This window comes from Coptis chinensis, chromosome 4 (assembly GCF_015680905.1).
Source record: "Coptis chinensis isolate HL-2020 chromosome 4, ASM1568090v1, whole genome shotgun sequence".
Taxonomy (NCBI): domain Eukaryota; kingdom Viridiplantae; phylum Streptophyta; class Magnoliopsida; order Ranunculales; family Ranunculaceae; genus Coptis; species Coptis chinensis.
The window spans coordinates 91,933,605-91,953,675 of NC_141459.1; the positions used below are offsets into that span (position 1 = coordinate 91,933,605).

Below are 20,071 nucleotides of genomic sequence, written 5' to 3' on the forward strand. Positions count from 1 at the left end.
AATAGATCTACCTATCATGCTTAATATAAATCATAAATAGAAACTCACCATACTTACAAACCTTATGCTCATAACCATGATGATAATATGTGGCTTTCAACATGCTTTCTATCTTTCCATTAAATACTTCTTCAATCTCCAATGATATCTTTTATCTAACCAAATTGTGCTTTAAGTGACATTCAATATACAACTTTAGGTGCCATGGAAAATCCACATGTGGCATTAACCATACAACTAATTAAGGTGCCATAAAGAATCCAATCATCACACTAGAACACTTAAAACTTAAAGAAAAGAATCTAGGGTTTGTGGTATTTGGCTCTACACAATCATGAATTACCCTAAAACCTCCTAACCTCCACAGGAGCGTTAGATCAATGGACGAATAAGAAGAAACTAAATGAGGGATTTAAACTAAAACATAATAAAAGAAGAACTAAACTAAAACATACGAAAAAGGCTTCATCTCCCCTCCCAAGAGAAGGGAGATTAACCCCTCATACTATGCTATGAACACAATATGAAAAGGAATAATCTTTATAACTATTAATGGTGAAAAGGTCTGAACTTTCTTCTCTCTTAATTCTAGATCTAAGATGCAAACACTAAATTTCCTAGATGATGTAAACTGAGGTTTTTGTGCCTTATATATTGGCTTACATGCTCGTTTGGATAGAGATCCGAATCCTATGTTTATTTGGTGTCAAACTCTCTGTAATATTTCTAGAAGCAATCCTGGACAAGTTAAATTTAGTTGGACCAAATTTGGACATGGCCCACTTTTCCCTGCAGGCTATTTCCCAAGCTGCAGCTTCTGACTGCTTTCAGTTTCCTAATTATTGTGAAACTCTGACTTCTTTTCCATGTTGATCTCATCTTCCTATGAAGTCGAAATTAAGGCTTTGAGATCAAATTGAAGACTCTTCTAACTCAATTATTATCCTCTTTTAGAGTCCCATTAGCCTTGGCACTTATGGAGACAAATATGACATATTTGCCCTAGGCTTTTAGCTGTAATTCCCAGTGACTCCTTTTTGACTTGTTTGACTTCTTTTCCCTCCATATTTAACATTTAGGTTCTTTGACCTGCAAAAACTCAAATTGCATCATATTAAAATATTTAAATATAAAATGGAGACTGACATACACATAATTGGGGTTATAAATCATTACTTTTGAGCACTTATCACACGCTGTAAAGAAAAGATGTCTCATCCTGATCAAGAACCTATACAAGTAGTTAGCGCAGTTAAGTGTGAGTGTGTAGCACTTTTAACTCAAAAACATTACCCACAGTGGAAGTAAACATTGTTAGTAAACATTGTTATTTTATGGTATCACAGTAACCTTTTCGTTGCGTATTGAAGCAACATTACCCACTAATAAATCTCCTAGTGGAGTAACCACCGTGAATTAAACTACTACTACATATGTTATCTAAAATACTGAAGAAATGGGAAGAGGGTAAGAGTACCGAGGCAATCTCCTATATCCAGGTGACCTATAATTGTCTTACTCTCAGAGTAACCGTGAGGGCACCTCGTATTAAGGATCGGAGAGAGTCAAGAATTTATACAAAAACAAAGTTCTCAAACTTTTGAAGCTTCTAATGAACAAGTAATACAAACACATGATGTAATAAAGACCCATTCACCATAAATACTGATTGTGATATTTGAGTTTTGAGGAAATAAAACAAAAAATAGGTCCATCTCACTTTTTTTTTCCTTAACCAGCAGAGTTTCGTGTGATATAGTGGTATCAAGCATTCATATTTATTTACTTTTAAATTTGAATTTTGCAGCAATCTATGTTATTGAATTCCAAAAACGAGGTCTACCGCACGCTCACATATTACTCTGGTTGCACCCTGATGACAAGCCTTCTACACCAGCTGACATTGATAAAATTATATCAGTTGAACTTCCAGACAAAAATGATGACCCGTTGTTATATGTAATTGTCTTAGACAACATGATTCATGGTCCATGTGGAGAGCTAGACAAGAATTCACCTTGCATGAACGAACGAAAATGTACCAGACTTTATCCAAAAGAATTCTGCGAAGAAACTACATTCGATGACAATGGATTTGCAAAGTACATGAGAAGATCAGGTAGAATAGCTACAAAAAAATGGAAGAAGATAACTTTCACCATTGATAACAGATGGGTTGTTCCTTATAATCCAGCTCTTTCAAAGAAATATGGAGCACACATCAACGTAGAGTTATGTAAGAGAGTTCGAATGGTCAAGTATCTCTTCAAATACTTGAGCAAAGGTCAAGATAGATCCACTTCTTTGTTGTTGAGATACCACTATACCACTTTTTTTTTTTTTTTTTTTTTGAAATAACTAGGGTTCAAAATTTCCAAACTTTATTAACTACAATTTCTCATGTACATAGTGCCTTCCTTATCCCTCGTGATCAGGACATGCATTTTTTGATCCATCGGGGGAATAAAGAGCACCAATCCATTACACTCGTCTCTATTTAATTTCGATAAGTAGTCAGCTACTTGGTTACCTTCCCCGAAGACATGGACAAAGGATACTATGTCAAACTTTGAGCTCACTGTTTGAATCAGGCTACCAGGTTCCTCTGATCACCATGGTGGCTTACCTTGCTTTGTTAAAATCTGTACCCCCCTGCATAGAGTCCGATTGCACTTTAATTGTGTTATCCTCAGGTTTTCCAAGCACATTCCAGCCCTTTTTAGAACAGCTAGCAGTTCACGATAGATCACCGATTTCTTCTTTGAACTGCCACCATTTTATGCGCTGTAGCACTTCCCCATCTCTATCCCTCAATACACCTCCATAACCTGCCATCCCTCTTTGTACCGACCCATCTGTGTTTTAGAGCCACCGTCTCACTCCCTGGTTTCTCCCATTTGACCCATCTTTCCTCCTTTTGTGTTACTTGGACCCTAATACCCAACCTCTCCAACATCACTTTAGCTCCCACATCCTCCTGTATAGCTTCTAGCGTCTTCCCCATGTATATCTTCATGCTATTTATGACCTTTTGGCTTACCTCATCAGCTGCCTTGGATCGATTCCTCTTTAGCACTTTCAATTTATATCAATCCATATAAGCTTGCACTCAAGTAAAGGCTCGAATCACTTCCGACACCATGTTATTCTTCCTGCTTAGTCTCATTAGGTAGTACCATTCTTCATGTGATGCTATTACTGCCCCTGGTAGACCCATCGCCTTCTTGAACTCTTCCCAGACTATCTTCGAATATGAGCAATCAAAAAAGAGATGAGCTGAACTCTCTCCCTGGTTACCACACAAACAGCACTTTGTATTTCTTATTACCTTCTTTGCCACCAGTCGATTTTGTGTTGGGAGAGTTCCGGACAACAGTCGCCAAACAGTGAAGGAATGCTTTGGTATTGAGTACTTCCCCCAGACTATCTTGAACCATTTGACTTTACTCCTCACATTCTTTAGTACCGAATGCCGATCTTTGAAAAATACTCGAAATGTTAGGGCGCCCATATGACCTGGTCCTCCATGATGTAGGAGTTAATCTCTGTATCCATGATCCATTTCTTAATTTCACACTCTTGTAGATCGTTGATTACTCCCGGCCCAACCACCATCGGCTATCACTTCGACACCATTCGTCTTAAGTTTCATTTGCTAGCAATGCTTTGGCCCGACTATTTAGGAACAAATGGCTGAACACCATGGGTCATGCCGGGTCGGGTATTCTTACCATTCGCACATCAGATATCGATGTACTTCCATGAGATCTCTCTATGTTTCAAGATGCCCTCCACACCCATGAACAGTCCCTCGGTGCTTTCATGGTCTAGAAATGTCTCTGCTTGATGTGGTGTTGCCAAGACCATTTTACCCATAGACAATCCGATTTCTGTGCCAGTTTAAAAACCAAACCACAGTATGCAGCTTTATTCTACACTCTAGGATCAACCAGGCCTATCCCTCCTTGTTCTTTATCTAGTCCGAGAGTCGCACTACTCATCGCATGCATCTTCTTTTCATGCTTGGCCCACCCATATAAACTGTTACATATCTTTGCCACCTTTTCTATCACCGTCTTCGGAAGCACAAAAATTTGAGCCCAATAGGTTTGAAAGGAGGCTAGCACTGATTTCACCAATTGCACTCGTCCCGCTCGGTTGAGTTCTTTATTCTTCCAGTTTGATATTCTAGCCGTAATCTTCTCTATTAGCGGCAAGCATTCTCTTACACCGAGTCTCGTCGCGGTGAGGGGGAGGCCTAGGTAGGTAACAGGTGGTGCAACCACTGAGATGTGCAGAACTGCTGCCAACTCAAGCCCTTCTGCTTCATTCATGCTACCTGGGAGTAGTGTAGTCTTATCTTTGCTGAAATGGAGCCCTGTTGCATTAGAGAAGATTTTCAGAGTATCCCTTATTGCCTTCAGAGATTCAATGTTACCTTTGCAGAATATTAGAACGTCGTCCGCAAAACAGAGGTGTGATATTTTTAGCTTCCTACACTTCGAATGAGCACTGAGTCTGTTCATCTGCAAGTTTTGTTGAAGAAGAGTACTCAGAATTTCCATAACCAATACAAACAAATACGGCGAGACTGGGTCACCCTGCCGCAAACCTCTTCTTCCTTCAAATACGGCGAGGTGTGATACCACTGTTGAAAACACAGAAACCGAAGAAACAATAATACAAGTTGATGAAATTCAAAGATTCTTAGACTGGCGGTATGTATTTGCACATGAAGCTTGCTGGAGATTATTTGGATACGATATCCAATATCGATACCCACCTGTTGAGAGACTACCATTCCATCTTGAAGGCGAACATAAGGTGTTCTATCATGATGATGACAACACAGATGAAGTTATCACACCCGTGAAAGTGCAAAGAAAACCAATTACATGAAGATGGTAGACACCTGAGGTATGTTGATTTCCCATTGAAATTTGTTTGGGTTAATTCTCTGAAATATTAGCAATTAAGATAGAAAGGAGTAAAAATCGGAAGGATCTTTTATGCACATCTGACGTCAGGCGAACAGTTTTATTTGTGAATGGTATTAAATGTTCAAAAAGGTGCAACGTCATATAAAGATCTCAGAACTGTCAACGGTAAGGTGTATGAGGATTTCAAATCAACATGTGTTACACTTGGACTATTGTAAAATGACGACGAATGGAACGATGCAATCATTAAAGCAAGTCAATGGGCTGGTAGTGCTTCCTTGAGGCGCTTATTTGGGACACTATTAATTTTCTGTGAGGTGAGTGAACCTTTGGTTCTATGGAACAAACATTGGGAGTTGTTTACAAACGACATACTAGACAAAGAAGGAACTCGAGCAAATGACGGTGATCTGATTTTAACACCTGAAGAGCTTAGAAACCATCTACCGACCGAGATTGATAGATTATCAAAACAAGTAAACCGGTCAACCAAGGATTTTAAGATACCATTCAAAGATATGAGGTTAGAACCTGGAGACCCAGATAGATCCATCACGGAAGAACAAGAATATAGTCACAATGAAATGCACCAACAATTTCATGAAATGCAAAACTGCCTGAATCATGACCAGAGGACTATATATGATGAAATTATAAATGGAGTCAATACAAACTCAGGTGGGATTTAGTTTGTCTATGGAGGAGGAGGGATTGGCCAGACATTCCTCTACAATACCATACTGACCCAACTGCGGTCACAAGGGAAAATAGCCATTGCAGTTGCTTCTTTGAGAATAGTAGCTCTACTTTTTCCAGGTGGAAAGACAACCCATCCAAGATTTAAAATCCCAATAGATATTGATGAGTACTCAAACTGAAATATAAGTCAAAACACCATGCTGGCCAAACTTATTCAACGAGCTGATCTTATAGTATGGGACGAAGCTCCTATGACCCACATGCATGATTTTGAGGCAGTAGACAGGACGCTGAAAGATCTAATGGGCAAAGAAAATGAAAACAAGATCTTTGGAGGTACAATTATTCTGCTAGGGGCAGATTTCAGGCAGATTTTACCTGTCATTCCAAGAGGTACAAGGGAATTAATAATTTCTTCATTGATAAACATATCACATATTTGGCACCATTGCAAAGTCTTCAAGCTAAATAGAAACATGCGCTTAGAGAATGTGGATTCTTCATTGGCATCAGATTTCAGCAAGTGGGTATTAGACCTCAGAGAAGGAAACTTACCTGCCATTTCCATATTTGAAGGTAAAGAAAAAAATTGGATCCAAATTCCTAATGATCTTCTTATTCCCCCTGGCGATGACAGTATAAGTGATATTGTGTCAAGTATTTACAAAGATTTACCATCAAAATACATGGATGACAACTACTTCATAGATAGATTCATTCTGTTGCCTACAAACGAGTCTGTAGATGATATCAACTCCCACATCCTGTCTTCTTTCGAGGGACAAATGCGTGAGTACTTCAGCGCTGATTCAATAAGCTCCATATTTGAAAATATATTGAAGAAACAATATCATGCAAAGATACCCAGTTGAATTTCTTAACACAATTAAAGGATTTGGTCTTCCAAACCACAAGTTGGAGTTGAAACTTGGTACGCCAATCATGCTAATTAGAAACATAAACGAGACTTATTGTTATCAAACTAGCTCCAAAGGTCATTAGAGCAAAAATTATAACAGGGAGCAACATTGGGGGGGAAACTGATATACCAAGGATAGAGACAACTTATAAGTGCATGAATTGGCCTTTCAGTTTGAAGAGAATACAATTTCCAATAAAGATTTGTTTTGCAATGACAATAAATAAAAGTCAAGGACAGACATTGAAGCATGTGGGGGTATACTTGCCTAAGCCAGTTTTCAGTCATGGACAACTATACGTTGTAGTATCACGAACAACTACACGTTCAGGACTGAAATTCCTAATCAAGAAAAATGGTGACAAACCAGGAGGATACACTCAAAAAATTGTGTACAAAGAAGCATTCAACAGTTTACAATGAGGTATAAAAAATATTAGTTCAATCTCAAATTTTCATTTTTTAACTTCATATAGAGCGAATTAATTATTAACTAATTAATTTTTTTATTCTATTACAGTGTAGAGGACCATTAACTACTATGGAGACACTATTCACATTCGCCAATTTTTTTTTATTCTCTTTTGTTCTTTATTGGAATATACACACCCATTTTCTATATATGCCAAGTGTTTGAAATCACTACAGTTTACTACTTCATTGGACATACCTTTGTTTTCATTTTATATTTATTTTTTAGTTAATTATATTAACTTTGAAAAGATAATATCCTACTTATCTGTTCTTGGCCGATCTAACATTATATAATGCAACAAACTGAACTTGCAGCATTTAGACATGACACACTAGGTGAAAATATGGTTTTTTTTGACTCCTGACCTGGGTAGGAACTGACGGGTACTAATCGTCAAGAATATAGTTGACGGGTTTTTTTATGAAATTGATGGTCCATAACCGTCAAACAAAAAATTGATCGACCAAGCTTGTCAAAAAAATTTCCCCGAAATCCCAACCCAAAGCGCGAATAGCTTCCCCTCAAAAATTTCGCTCTTTTCCAATTTTCTCTCTTTCCACGAATACCTTCCCCCCAAATTTTCGCTCTTTTCCAATTTTCTCTCTTTCGGTTTTATTTGGTCAAAACCAAAACTCGCCGTCATATACAACAAATTTTGCGAATGCTAACAATTTCATCTCTACATTTTCAATTTTAATTCTTAGAATTTACTAAACGGGAAAGGGCTTAGAAGGCTTTGTTTCTCTTATCCAAACATGATTCTCCCCATTACAAGTTGAAGGTGATGTACAAGCTTTTATCATGCAATTAAAGATTGGGGATTACTGGATGTGTTGTTGGGCAGGAAGCGGAATTAAAGGTAACCTACCATGGGGTTTTACTGACTAGGTATCTAGTTCACTGGAATTTCATATCTGTTTGTTTTGATTCAATTCGGGTAGATGGTGCCATGGGGTTTTGCTTTGTTTGAAGGTAATGTCTAATTTATGAAATTGTTAGTTATATATGTTACTATGACTTGGAGTTTTTTTCGCTTTTTATCCTTTTGTTTGTTTCTAAGATTCATTTGATGTATTATGTTGTATCAAGCTAACATTTTGGTTTGATTGTTAGAATCCTGGAAGTGTTACTCCTGCCCCAAAAACTCAAGGCTTTAACCTCTCTCCCCGCTCAATGTGGTGCAACAGTTGATATTCCTCTTGATTCTTCAAAGGTGAGATAAATTTCAGACATCAAATTACCTTATTAGGATGCCCTATTTAAGCTTTAACCTGAACTCATCATATGGTACTTGTTTTGAATCGGGGATATCAAAAGAAGGAGAAGGAACTCCAATTCAAGCAGTGAATTGAAGAAAAGGGAGTAGGTATCTTCTGCTTTTGCTTTAGATTTGTATAAGCATGTGCATGTCGACCTTGGATATCTGTGTGCTACATTAGACTAGGTAGTTGATGCCATACATAGAAGAGTATTAACTTTTCATTTTTTGTGATTGTCTTTGCCTTCAGTTAAAAATTAATCTGTTGGTTGCATTTTTTAAATGGCATTAAGGAACTAAAGCGGAGAGAAGATGCTGTAGCACGAGGTATTTCCATATGAAACATCATTGTTTTAGAGTTTTAGCTTATGCTAATTGGAGTATATTTCTAAGTAGTTATAAATGTGTGCTAATTAGTGTCTGTAATTTTGTAGTTTTTGGTGGTTCCTGGTAATTTTCAGAAGCAACCACTATACATATTCTTGTTTGGTTTTTGAGCATGAATTTCATGAAGTGTTTCTTATAGATTTTTATTCTGAATGACCATGACGATTACACGTGTTGCTCTTTCGTTGCACAATCTTTGGATTGAAGTTGCTTTTGTTATTCTCTTTTCAGGGGTGCTTTCTGTTTGTGTAAGGTCATTTGCAATCTCACAAAATCTTTGCTACCATTGCCAGAGAAATATCATGGTCTAATTGATATAGATAAGTGTTACCGTCAACGGTGAGTCTATAGTTCAGTCTTTCTGTATCTATTATATATTACTCTAGAAGCATATGCAAAATGCCAAAAATTGTATGGGAGATAACTAGATATAACAATTTCTTTTGATTAGAAGTATATATGATATGGTTGGGTTCCACAATTCTATCTCAGGGTTTTATTGGTCTATTGCAATTTGTAGGGTTTGTAAGGTGTAACTCTTTTAACAGTTACTAATACTATGCCTTTAATCAAATAGCTTGAAGGGAGTCAAGCTGTTGAGTGTCCCAATCTAGCATGCATTCTTTTAATTTTATTTAGCTATTGGTAAATAAGGCAAGGTGTAGGTAGACAGACTACATAAATGCTTTTACAAACCAAAGATCACATCGTCAATAAGTTCATACAACTAATACAAGTTTTACATAGTGATTATTTATGTCAACTGTACCGTTATATGTGAATATTGTAGGGTATGTTACTTTGATTGCTAAATATTGATTGCAAATCAACCTTATTAGCAATTATTGTTGAATTGGTGGTATCCTAGTCAAATTCACAACCCAGTAACGAATTTAATCTATCATTCTTGCTTAGGGCACTCTGTACCAACTACCAACCTTTTATGTGGTACATACATGATACGACTCTCTATTGTCTAAGTAAATCTAATTCCTTTTGAGGGCTAGTGTATAGAGTAGCCAACAAGCAAGACAATCTGAGGGAAAAATTGATAAATGACGTAGGTTGAATAGTTTTTGATACGGGTTTGCGTTAAGTTTGTCATTACTTCATATTTCTTTTTGCTTTTTGATGAAATACTGATGCCTAAGATTATATTTTAGTTTATTTACTTTTGTTTTACATCTCTTGAATAGGTGGTTCTTGTGGTTTCAGTCTAAGTAAATCTGGCAAAGGTGAGTTTCTTATATGTTGATCTACCGGACTTAATCTCTCATACCAATGCAAGATGTAGTCTCTCTCATTTACCTCTTATTTTCATAACTTCAATTTACATAGCTTCAATCCTCATATGTTATCTTTTAAATATTGTGTATTCTTTGTTTTATTTCTTTTTATTGCTGTGATTTTAAATGAAGCTGTTTTAAAGCCATGCTATAGTTATAGTCGTTTCACGACCAAAATCCTGCAAATGCATAAAATCTTTTGTATAATACAAATCCAACGGGTTCTGTAAGAGAAATCAAAGGTTTACCATATTCAGTGGTACTTGTTAGTGATTCGGTGATGTTAGAACTAGACAAAACTTAGACGTTGAGTGTAACTTATGACCGTTTTAAGTAAGCTAATTGTAGTTATTTAGTGGGCATGTTCTATGTCGGTTATCTGGAGCCATTGGAGGTTATTTCTGACTATTAATTTCTAGTAAATGTCAAAGTTAACTACTGAACATGTGCTCAAATTTGAAATTAGCTTGGGCTTTATGGAGCTGCAATTGAAATGCTCTAAAGCCTCTAAGATTTGTGTGTTAAAGTTCTTTTGAATGAGATGGGCAGAATGAAGACACTGCATGCTTATTGCTTAAGCAGCTAGCAGAGGGGTTGGATGTTATTAAAGAAATTAAAACAAGGGCATTGCATCATTCCAGTCTGTAGGCTTATTAGCATGGATATGTATTTTCCTGTTTCTTGTCTGTGTTCGTGTTCTTTTATTTTTGTTTCTGTAATGGTGAGGTAGAGGGCTGTTGAGTCCTGTCCGACTTGGGTTTCATGAAGTCGAGGTGGTTTTTTAAGATTGCAATTTGAGCTCCTTTTGGGATCTAGTTGGATTACATTTTAACCCCACCTCTTGACTGCTTGAACAATTACAGACAAAACCAAGGAAGGGGAACAACCTCATTAATTCATGCAAGTCTACTGAACGATTACATGTTACCCCGCTATCTTCTTTACCTTTCTTAGCATCATGTATATATAGGGCATGCAGAGGTGCTTGTTGTCAGATAGAAGGTTTTATCGGGAAAGGCTTTTTCAACTAGAACAGACTATATTTACCCTGGTTACAAACCCCCGTTTGGTACAACTTGATCTTACTAGATTGACTTACAAACCCCAGTTTGGTTGGTCTATATGTGCATGCATCTGGAAATATAAAACTGGTGCATGGCCAACTTAGTCGTGACATTAACATAACAGCTTACGGCGTATAGTTGTGCTGATTTTTTTTTACAGGTGTTATTTTATGGGCATCTAGAAATCGCTTAAACTTTGCGATTATAGTAAAGCAATATCTATATCTATGAGATTGAAGAATGTTGGTATTACTCCTGATTTAGTTGCTTATAATTCTATGATTAATGTGTTTGATAAAGCTAAGCTTTTTCGTGAAGCGACATAGCTTCTTTATGAAATGAGAGAAGTTGGTGTTGTTCCCGATACTATTAGTTATTGTACACTTCTTAGTACTTTGTTGAGAACAAGAGATTTATTGAGGCGTTATCGATTTTTACTGAAATGAAAGAAGTTCAGTGTCTCATTTTTACTGAAAAGAAGTTCTTAGGAAGTGCAGGATTAGATGCTTGGACTGTGTCCTCTACCATGTTATCCTCAATATTCATCTTATTAGTACTTTGAAGGTTTGAACCAAACGGGACAGCTGGGTTTGGGGTACCAAACACTGGCTGAGATGGAAGAGACGCGGACGAAGTAGTACTGCCAACTTGGGAGAATGAAAACACTGGTGCTGATGAACCCTTATATGATAGACTTGCTCACGATCTACTAAAGGGCAAGTAGCTTGATTGGTTCGAATCCAATTCGTGAGATGGCTGTGATATTTAGCCGATCATGGCCATAATGTGCTCTTTTCTTCGGATTCATTAAAACCTTTTTTTTCAGAGCGAGACTCTCCAGGAGAAGTCGTGTTTAAACAGTTTCCTATGGTTGAATGCAACTGACATTTAGGGTTGAGTAGCTCCTATGGTTTTGGAAGAGGCTTTGGCATCTGTAGAGACGTTAGATGGACTAAGAAAATGTGAATGAGGCCATGTACATGTAGGGAGTACTAGGTCTGTTAGTCCGAACTGATATGTTGCTGACGTCTTGCACATTGTTGTAGTATGCATCTTATTTTTCTTTTCTTTTCTTGCTCAGAGCACCATCCAATAGTTGTTGTACCCTAGTTGTCATAATGTCAGCCCATATCAAGCAGGAACAGTGTTGGTATTTTACCTTTTTAAGCCACTTATATCTTGGTTACATGTCTATAGTTTTCCATAATTGCGAACAATGGTAATCGAAATATGATATATTGGTGATTCTATCCTGGATGTTGTGCACTATATAACATCTAAGCATCCAGTCGGTGAAGAAAGAAATGGAATTGCGTACTGTATATTCTAAGCATCCGTTCGGTAGAGAGAATGGATGTTGCTATAACCAATTGAGCTAATAAGCCAATTTAAATTGAGTATTTAAATTTAAATATTGTTGTGTTTTCATTGAGAGTTGAACTTGTATACTTGTATTAATTTATACCTGTGATGTTGTACTATAGGTAAGAAGACAATCACGTGTTCTTGATGAAGTGTCATATGTTCCACCATCCACACGATGCTTTTTAAAGAACTTCTGGAAAAGAACTGTTGCACTTGGAAGTGTGTCTAATGATGTACCATCTGCCGACTCGTATAACATAACAATTGACGGTATCTTTGATCACACAACTGAGTTATATGTTGGGGAATGAACATTTGACGACATTTCAATTGGAGATACAATCATATGGCCCATGCCTTTTGTGGAGCCAATTTGATGTGAGTTGGTGAACTCTTTTTTGTGCATTTTAGTAGTTTCACTTTTTTTGTGCAACCTAGTTGGTTTTGCATACATATGATGTATGTATATGGATTATGGAGTATACTAAAACTCATGTAATGTAATTTGCTACAATATTTTGGTGTTTTAGATAATCACATGTGTGTTTTGATGAAAGAATTTACTCCCGTATCTATTGTATTTTGGTAGAATGTTGATTTGAGTTGGATGGTTTAATTTTTGCAGGAAAAATGGATATGAAATTTAGATTATAAGAATTTCTTTTAAAAACATTAATGCTCAGAAAAAGCGGCGGATATAGACCGTCAAGAAAATTTATGTATATCTGAGAAAATTGGCGTAGCATACCGTCAATAATTTTCAAATTTGCATCCCAAATTCCATTAAAATTGGATAAATTTGACTAGTGAAATAGAAAAGTTTGACGTTTATAGTCCGTCAACAATTCTATTTATTAATGGCGTTCACCACCACAAATAAATTTAAAATTATTGACGGTAACTAACTGTCAAGAAAAAAAAAAATTGCGAATTTTTTGGCCGAGCCTTACGACCCGAGCAATGTCAAGTAAAAAATAGTGTTTTTTGACGGGTTCTGCCCGTCAAAAAAGTCTTATTTTCACCTAGTGACAACTCATTACAGTTTGATAAAGCAAGGCACCAAGTCAGTTAGGAATTTGAAGCTCAGAGTAAGAATTGATAGAAGCTAGGACCACTACCTGGCTGGAAATGAGACATTGTTAAGTAAGGATATGATCCTCATGGACGAAAAAGTAAGTACCACACTTATTCAACATCTCTTTTATCACTTTAAGATTTATATCCATTATTTTTGTCATTCATACAAGGTGACCAAATCAATGCGTCTATACCTATGGAGATCTATCCACAATTTAAGGAAAAAGTTCAAGATGGTTCAGTGGTACATTTGGAAAAATTCACCGTTAAAAATGTTAGGTCTTATTGCCCCGTGAACAATAAAAACAAGATAACATTTGAGAAGTATACAACCATGAGGAATATTTTAGATGAAACATCAATTCCACGACGACTATTCCGCTTTGTCGATTTCAAGAAATTAGCCCCACGAGATAAGCAAGACGAATTTCTTACTGGTAATTCTAACATTTTTTTTTTCAAAGTACATTAGTTCGTTTATTGGTAAAATTTTCATAGGCTTACCAATAAAGTTTACCTTATTCAGATGTCATTGGATTCTACAACAACATCGGTGAATTGCAAAAAATTGTTCACACAAGAATGGGTCAATCATATAAAAAAATCAATCTACATTGATAATGAGAGGTATGTTTTTTCTTATTAATGATACTTTGCTATTTAATAAACCAACTAATCACCAATGGTATATTTTGAACTCTATTTCCTTATTTGTTGTTAGATTAATGGAATGCTTAGAAATTACTTTTATGGGGAGATCGGATTAAACAAATACCACAAGTCCTAACAAAAATGGCCCAAGAGATATCATAAGCTGTGACTTCAACAACAATATCATTGTTCTCGTGTGCATCTATCTAAATATGTACATTCAATAAATTTGAGTGATATGTGCTAATGTACAAAGTTATTGGGCTTCGGTAAATATGTACTCCAAACAACACCGACGACAATCAAAGGTGTATATAAACTGGAAAGATGATGCTCATAGTTAAAAAAAATAGGTAACAATTACTTATTTCACAAGAAAAAATCATGTACATACTTTAAAGTTTATGACATATCTCTCATGTAAAATGCAGTTCAAACAATCAATGAGCAGAGTTGCCAATTTCAAGAAAAAAGTCACCTACCTATGCAAATGAGGGCAATTAAAGTGAAAAATTTAGAATAAATTGATACATTGCTAATGAGTATTTCATCGATGGTAACTTCCTACCTTTATCCAAGTTCATGTGTAATTATTTTTTTTAATTATTGTTTTACTGTTTAACAAAATTTGAAATTATCAATGTATAGGGAAAAATGTACAAATTTAAAGCAAAAATATTAGATATTGACAACAAATACAACTGGCATTACAATTGTTATGAAAGCGTCGAGTCTGAGTGAAGAAAAGTATAACTAAAATATCGAGAATGGTGGTGTGACTATTGTTCCATTTCAATGAAAGAACCAACAAAAGGTATTGAAACAAATATTATTAAGAAAATTACAAATATTTTCATAGAGACTAAAGTAATTACATTCTATGCAAGTACAAAGTCCAATTTAAAATAGAAGATTCAACATGCAAAAAGTTGATAACAACGTTTGATGATGAGGCCGAATATTTGTTGCAATGTCCTTTGGATGAACTGTTGAAAATTGAGAAAAAGGTATTAATTAGCTTTAACTCTTTAAAATTACATTTATTTACAAAAAATCTCGCACGTTGATATTAAAATATTCTATGCAGGAAAATGGCTTCGACTTGGTTTCTGAAATATTAGAAGAAGCAATTGGCAAGGAATATGAATTTGAAGTCAGAATAACAAAGTACAACTGTGAAAATGGAAAATATAGCTCATTAACTGTCTTAAAATTAGACAAAATTAAAAAAGGTAAGTACAAATTTTACTGTTGGTTATAATGCATTGTTAAAATTTTACTGTTGCAGTTTATTGCCTAGGCAAGTTGTGGAACTTTAACTTCCTTTCATACCCCAGAAATAGTCATAGCTAACGTTTTGCTCTACTACTAACCTATTCAATTACTATCTTAAAAATAGGGCATCAAAATCAAACAAGAGAATGAAGAAGCAAATGCCAAAAAACAATGTGTAGAAATTCAGGTAACATACTCATTCCCTAATACTTGGAAATAAAATATTGAAAGAATAACTAATGAGATTTAAAATTATTCTTACTACAGGATTAATTGAATTCATAAGGCTTCTCATCAATAGAATCATGACGTAAACGAAAGAGTGCGAGAAAAAAAATTCAATTAGACACGACATACGAAAATACACTCAAGTTATATGTTGAAGTTGCTTTACTTATATATTTTTGTTATTTAAAGGGATATTATACATACATTAAACTCATTATTTGCTCATTGTCTTCCACTTAATTGAAAGTTCTTTACGATCTCATTATACAAGATGTTAACTAATGTGTACTAATATGTTAAGAACATTGTTTCATTATACAGGAGGGTTTTAGGAAAATAAGTCTTAAGACTACTTTTCTTCGTAGTCTGTATATAGGTTTCAGGAGATTTAGTGCATGCATATGTATATATGTTTTGTATAGGTGGGGAAGAGCTTCTGACTCTTGGCTTGAAAACATCTTTCAAAATTTATAAATGTCCATATAATTGGGTAAGAGCTTTCGACTTTTCAGCATGAAAAAACCTTTAGGCGTGTAAGCGTGTTGTTATTTTCTGTACTGACACTTCCAGCAGATCTCATTAAAAGGTAATTTAATATGTTTAAAGTTTCAAACATCTATAAATCTCTAGCACTTATATGTTATATGTGCAAGGAACTAACATATTTTCCATGCAAATTTAATTCAGAGGAATAATAGTTAAAGCCCCAAGCCACCCTCATGGCCTCCATCTAATGATTGAAGATTATCCATATGCTGTTGATGGTCTAGAGATCTAGTCAGCGATTGAAACTTGGGTTCAGGGGTATTGTTCTTTCTACTACCCAAGCGATGTATTTATCCAAGGCGACTCTGAGCTCTAGTCTTGGTGGGCGGAAATTCGTGACGTGGGGCATGGTGATAAGAAGAATGAACCATGGTGGCCTAAGATGCAAACAGTCACTGAGCTCACCGAATCATGTACCATCATAATATGGCTGGCCTTAGCATTCCATGCAGAAATTTTGAGGTACATATATTTATTTGATGTTATAGTTAATTATAAATGTTTAGGAATACGATATTTAAGTGAAATTGAATTTCTGACTGTGTATGAAATATTATGAAAATAGCCCATTTTTAGAAGATTGGTGGAAACATGTTATTTTTTTAGGAGACTTCTGTATTTGATTACTCTGCCTTTGTACATACCGTTTTACAAAGCTTGGTTGGCATTTGCAATTTTTATGGGAACTTGAAAAATGATCAAGATAGCTTTTTTTGTGGATACCAACTTGGGGATGGTTAGCAGCTTAGTTTGTGATGATATATGGAAGAGGATTTTGATTGGGGTATATTATTGCCTCATGCTTTTTTTTGTTTTCATATTATTTAACAAACTAAAGATGAGGTAGTAAGCTGGAGTTCGTATATTATTGTCAGTACGAGACTCTACTGTTTCTTTGTGGAACAAATACAAGATTTGCCCACTTTATGTCGTTAACTCGTAGGGACGAGGAGGAGGTTTTGATTTATAGAAACAGAAAAATAAAAATAAAAGGAGAAATGAAAGTTGTATACTACAATCCAAAAAAAAAAAAAAAAAAATATTGATTTGCATATTCTTACCTAAGCCTTATACTAAATCTTAATTACACCAAGACGGTCATCATTCATGGTGAGGATGGCCTAAATTTCTATCAAAAGAGTCTGAAGTCTTTTTTCCTTCAGTTGGCGATCTTTTATATATCGCCCCGCTAAGAGATTTATCGTCACACGTTTTAAACACATGTTGGGTGGGAATCCAGATATTGGAGGAGTTCACTAAAACGTACAAAGATATATATATGAATCCAAGGTTAGATGGAACAATTATATATTTAGATGAGATTGGACGTGCTACCTTTGAGCTGGGGTCGAGATCCCAACACTCTTTTCAGTAAAGACCTTCATGTTGTCTATCTTGCACGACTCACTCTAAGTATGGATATTCAAGGAAGACGTTTGAAGTTAAAGTTGGTAGATGTTTATGAGTGCTGTTAGGAACCACACAGGTCATTGGCCCTTCAATATTGGTTCTCCAACTAAAAATGTTTTCATCTGCCTGACTGTTATGAGTCTTGAGGATACTTACTGGAGTAAATTAAGCATTCGAATCACATACTGCATGTCAAGAAGGATTCTTGATTAGTAATAAGGTGCCGATTTGGTGTTTGATATCTCCAGATTGGATGAAGTAGGAGCCTTCTATTCATGGGTATTTTTGTTTAACTGGATTGCATGACATTAAATTTAAACGCGTCAGACGCTGAGATTCATATAAACTTTGTCTGATTTTGATTGTCTTGTTATCGTGCATTGGAAAAATTGACAAGATATTATGATATGTTTGTAAAGAAATACCAAAAGCTTTCCATGGAGCGCAAATGGAAGCAACCTCTTCAAGGTAATACCTAATTATGTTGTTTCTTTAAATGTGAAATTTCCATTGGAATTGAAAGAATTTTTTTTTAACATTGGTGTTTATGTGGCCTGGCTTGGTTGCAGTTGCATTGTCGTACAATCTGCTGATATTAGATGATGGGGTCATTCCTGTCACCCCCAGTGATGTTCCTGTGGACACCCTTGTGTAGTGAGATTAATTTCGTCGTCTATCTTGATGAATGTTTTAGTGGTTTTTTGGGCTGTACTCATGTGTTATATATGCTCACCTCTATTATATATCCAAGATTGGTGTTGGTAGATTTCTAAAGTTGCATTGTCTTTTGTTTTTTTTGCAGGCTATTATATACCTCTCCAGCAATGCTTTGTAGCATTTGTTTTTCCTAGAATTCGTACTGGCAACGCAGTGTAGCATACATCTTTTTACTCCCCCACCCATGTCACACACAGGTATGCAATGCGTATGTGGGCACATGAAAGAGGTCTTAACACTTGCTGATTCTATGTAGAACTTTGAATTTAAGTTAATTTGACTAACTGCCTACAGAAGTCCATATCTGCACTCAAACCATCAATTTTGTATATGTATAATTCAAATGTGCGTGAAAAACATATTTTACCATCATTGATTCTCCATAGGCTTAATGTGATTTTTGGTTGTAACGTTGGTGCAGTTGACAAGTATATCAGAGCTTCATATCATGGTGTGTGTAATCTAATCTTGAAAAAGCTCATGGTAGTCAATTCTCCATAAAAATGTGAAGTATTTGGTATGAGTTTGACGACTTAAAGAACCGTCCAACAATAAGTCGTCGTTTCATGCTTGAGCACGAACACCCGAGTATCTTTGAGAAGCTCGAGTCCAACCCTGACAAAGTCTTCCTTAGAACAATTACAAGTTAGCTACCAACACTCCTTGGCATTTCCTTGATAGAAATATTGTCCACCATTCTACCAATGAGGTCTATCTTGGGTAGAGAGATACTCTAGAATGGACATCTGATGTAGAATCAAAGGAAGCATTTAAGCGATTCAGAGATAGGCTGGTGGAGATTGAAAACAGAATTGAAAAGTTAAACAAAAACATGCTTTGGAGGAATCGGGTGGGGCCTGTAAATGTTCCATACACCTTGCTCTATCCCAGCACTTCTGATACTTCTCGGGTTGGTGGACATACAGGACGGGGGATTCTTAACAGCGTCTCAATATAGCCATATGGGTGTTTTGTATTCTTTGATTAGCAGAGAATAGTATTTTACTCGGCATTTTGTATTCTTTGAAAAACAAATCTTGATCACATCAAAGAGATGGTATCTAGTTTGTACAACCTTTACCAATACTTAAACCTTCATTGTTATAAATAAACCAATTTAAATGAATATAAATATTATCAAAATTCAAAACTGAACATTCACAATCTTGGGAGTAATTGGTTGAAAACTTGAAATGGCAACAACTTTCGAAATACATGTTCATTTAGTCCGGTCGTTTCCTAAACCGTTGCTGAAGATCAATAAAAAAATCTTTTTGTGAGTAGAATTTTCTTAAAATACCACGTGTGCATCAGCTACTTTCGAGAAACCGGTGCAAAACACGGTTCACATACTAGTATATTGTAAGTACTAAGAAGTTTTTACAACTCTTTGTAACAAATAAATCATTGAGAAAATTTCAGTGAGCACTAACTCCTATTCTTATACTTTTTTTTTTTGAAAAATTAAGCTAGGATTAAGGCAAACTGTACCCCCACCTGTTATGCTATATTGCAAATAGTTAAACCTTACAAAGCCTCCCTAACAATAACAATAGGCTTCAAGCCTAACATACTTAAGATAACACATTGACCATGCTACATTTGAACCTAAGAAAATGATGTCCTTAACAATCTTAGGATGACCCTTCCTAAGATGAGTCTGTGCTTTCTCATAATTACAAAAGAATCATTCACAAGCACAACACACATAAGTGAGTCCCAAAGTATCATCCTAATATTCTTTAGTGTGGTCCTCAAGACGTCTTATCTTTTG

At 35.7% G+C, this 20,071-nt stretch overlaps 1 protein-coding gene, 1 long non-coding RNA gene and 1 pseudogene across 2 annotated transcripts; all 3 read left to right on the forward strand.

Moving 5' to 3' along the window:
- The first annotated feature begins 5,836 nt into the window (after nucleotides 1–5,836).
- On the forward strand, nucleotides 5,837–6,511 carry LOC147505654 (uncharacterized). Its single transcript, XM_086605599.1, has one exon. It carries the CDS (start codon nucleotides 5,837–5,839, stop codon nucleotides 6,509–6,511), a length of 675 nt encoding a protein of 224 aa, XP_086461725.1.
- A 1,874-nt stretch (nucleotides 6,512–8,385) lies between these two features.
- LOC147505655 (uncharacterized) lies at nucleotides 8,386–12,927 on the forward strand. Its single transcript, XR_015220640.1, has 4 exons — nucleotides 8,386–8,618; nucleotides 8,910–9,017; nucleotides 9,875–9,913; nucleotides 12,513–12,927. It is a non-coding gene; the product is annotated as an uncharacterized LOC147505655 (long non-coding RNA).
- A 2,275-nt stretch (nucleotides 12,928–15,202) lies between these two features.
- Nucleotides 15,203–19,255, forward strand: LOC147505656 (putative linoleate 9S-lipoxygenase 5; annotated as a pseudogene).
- Nucleotides 19,256–20,071: the final 816 nt, after the last annotated feature.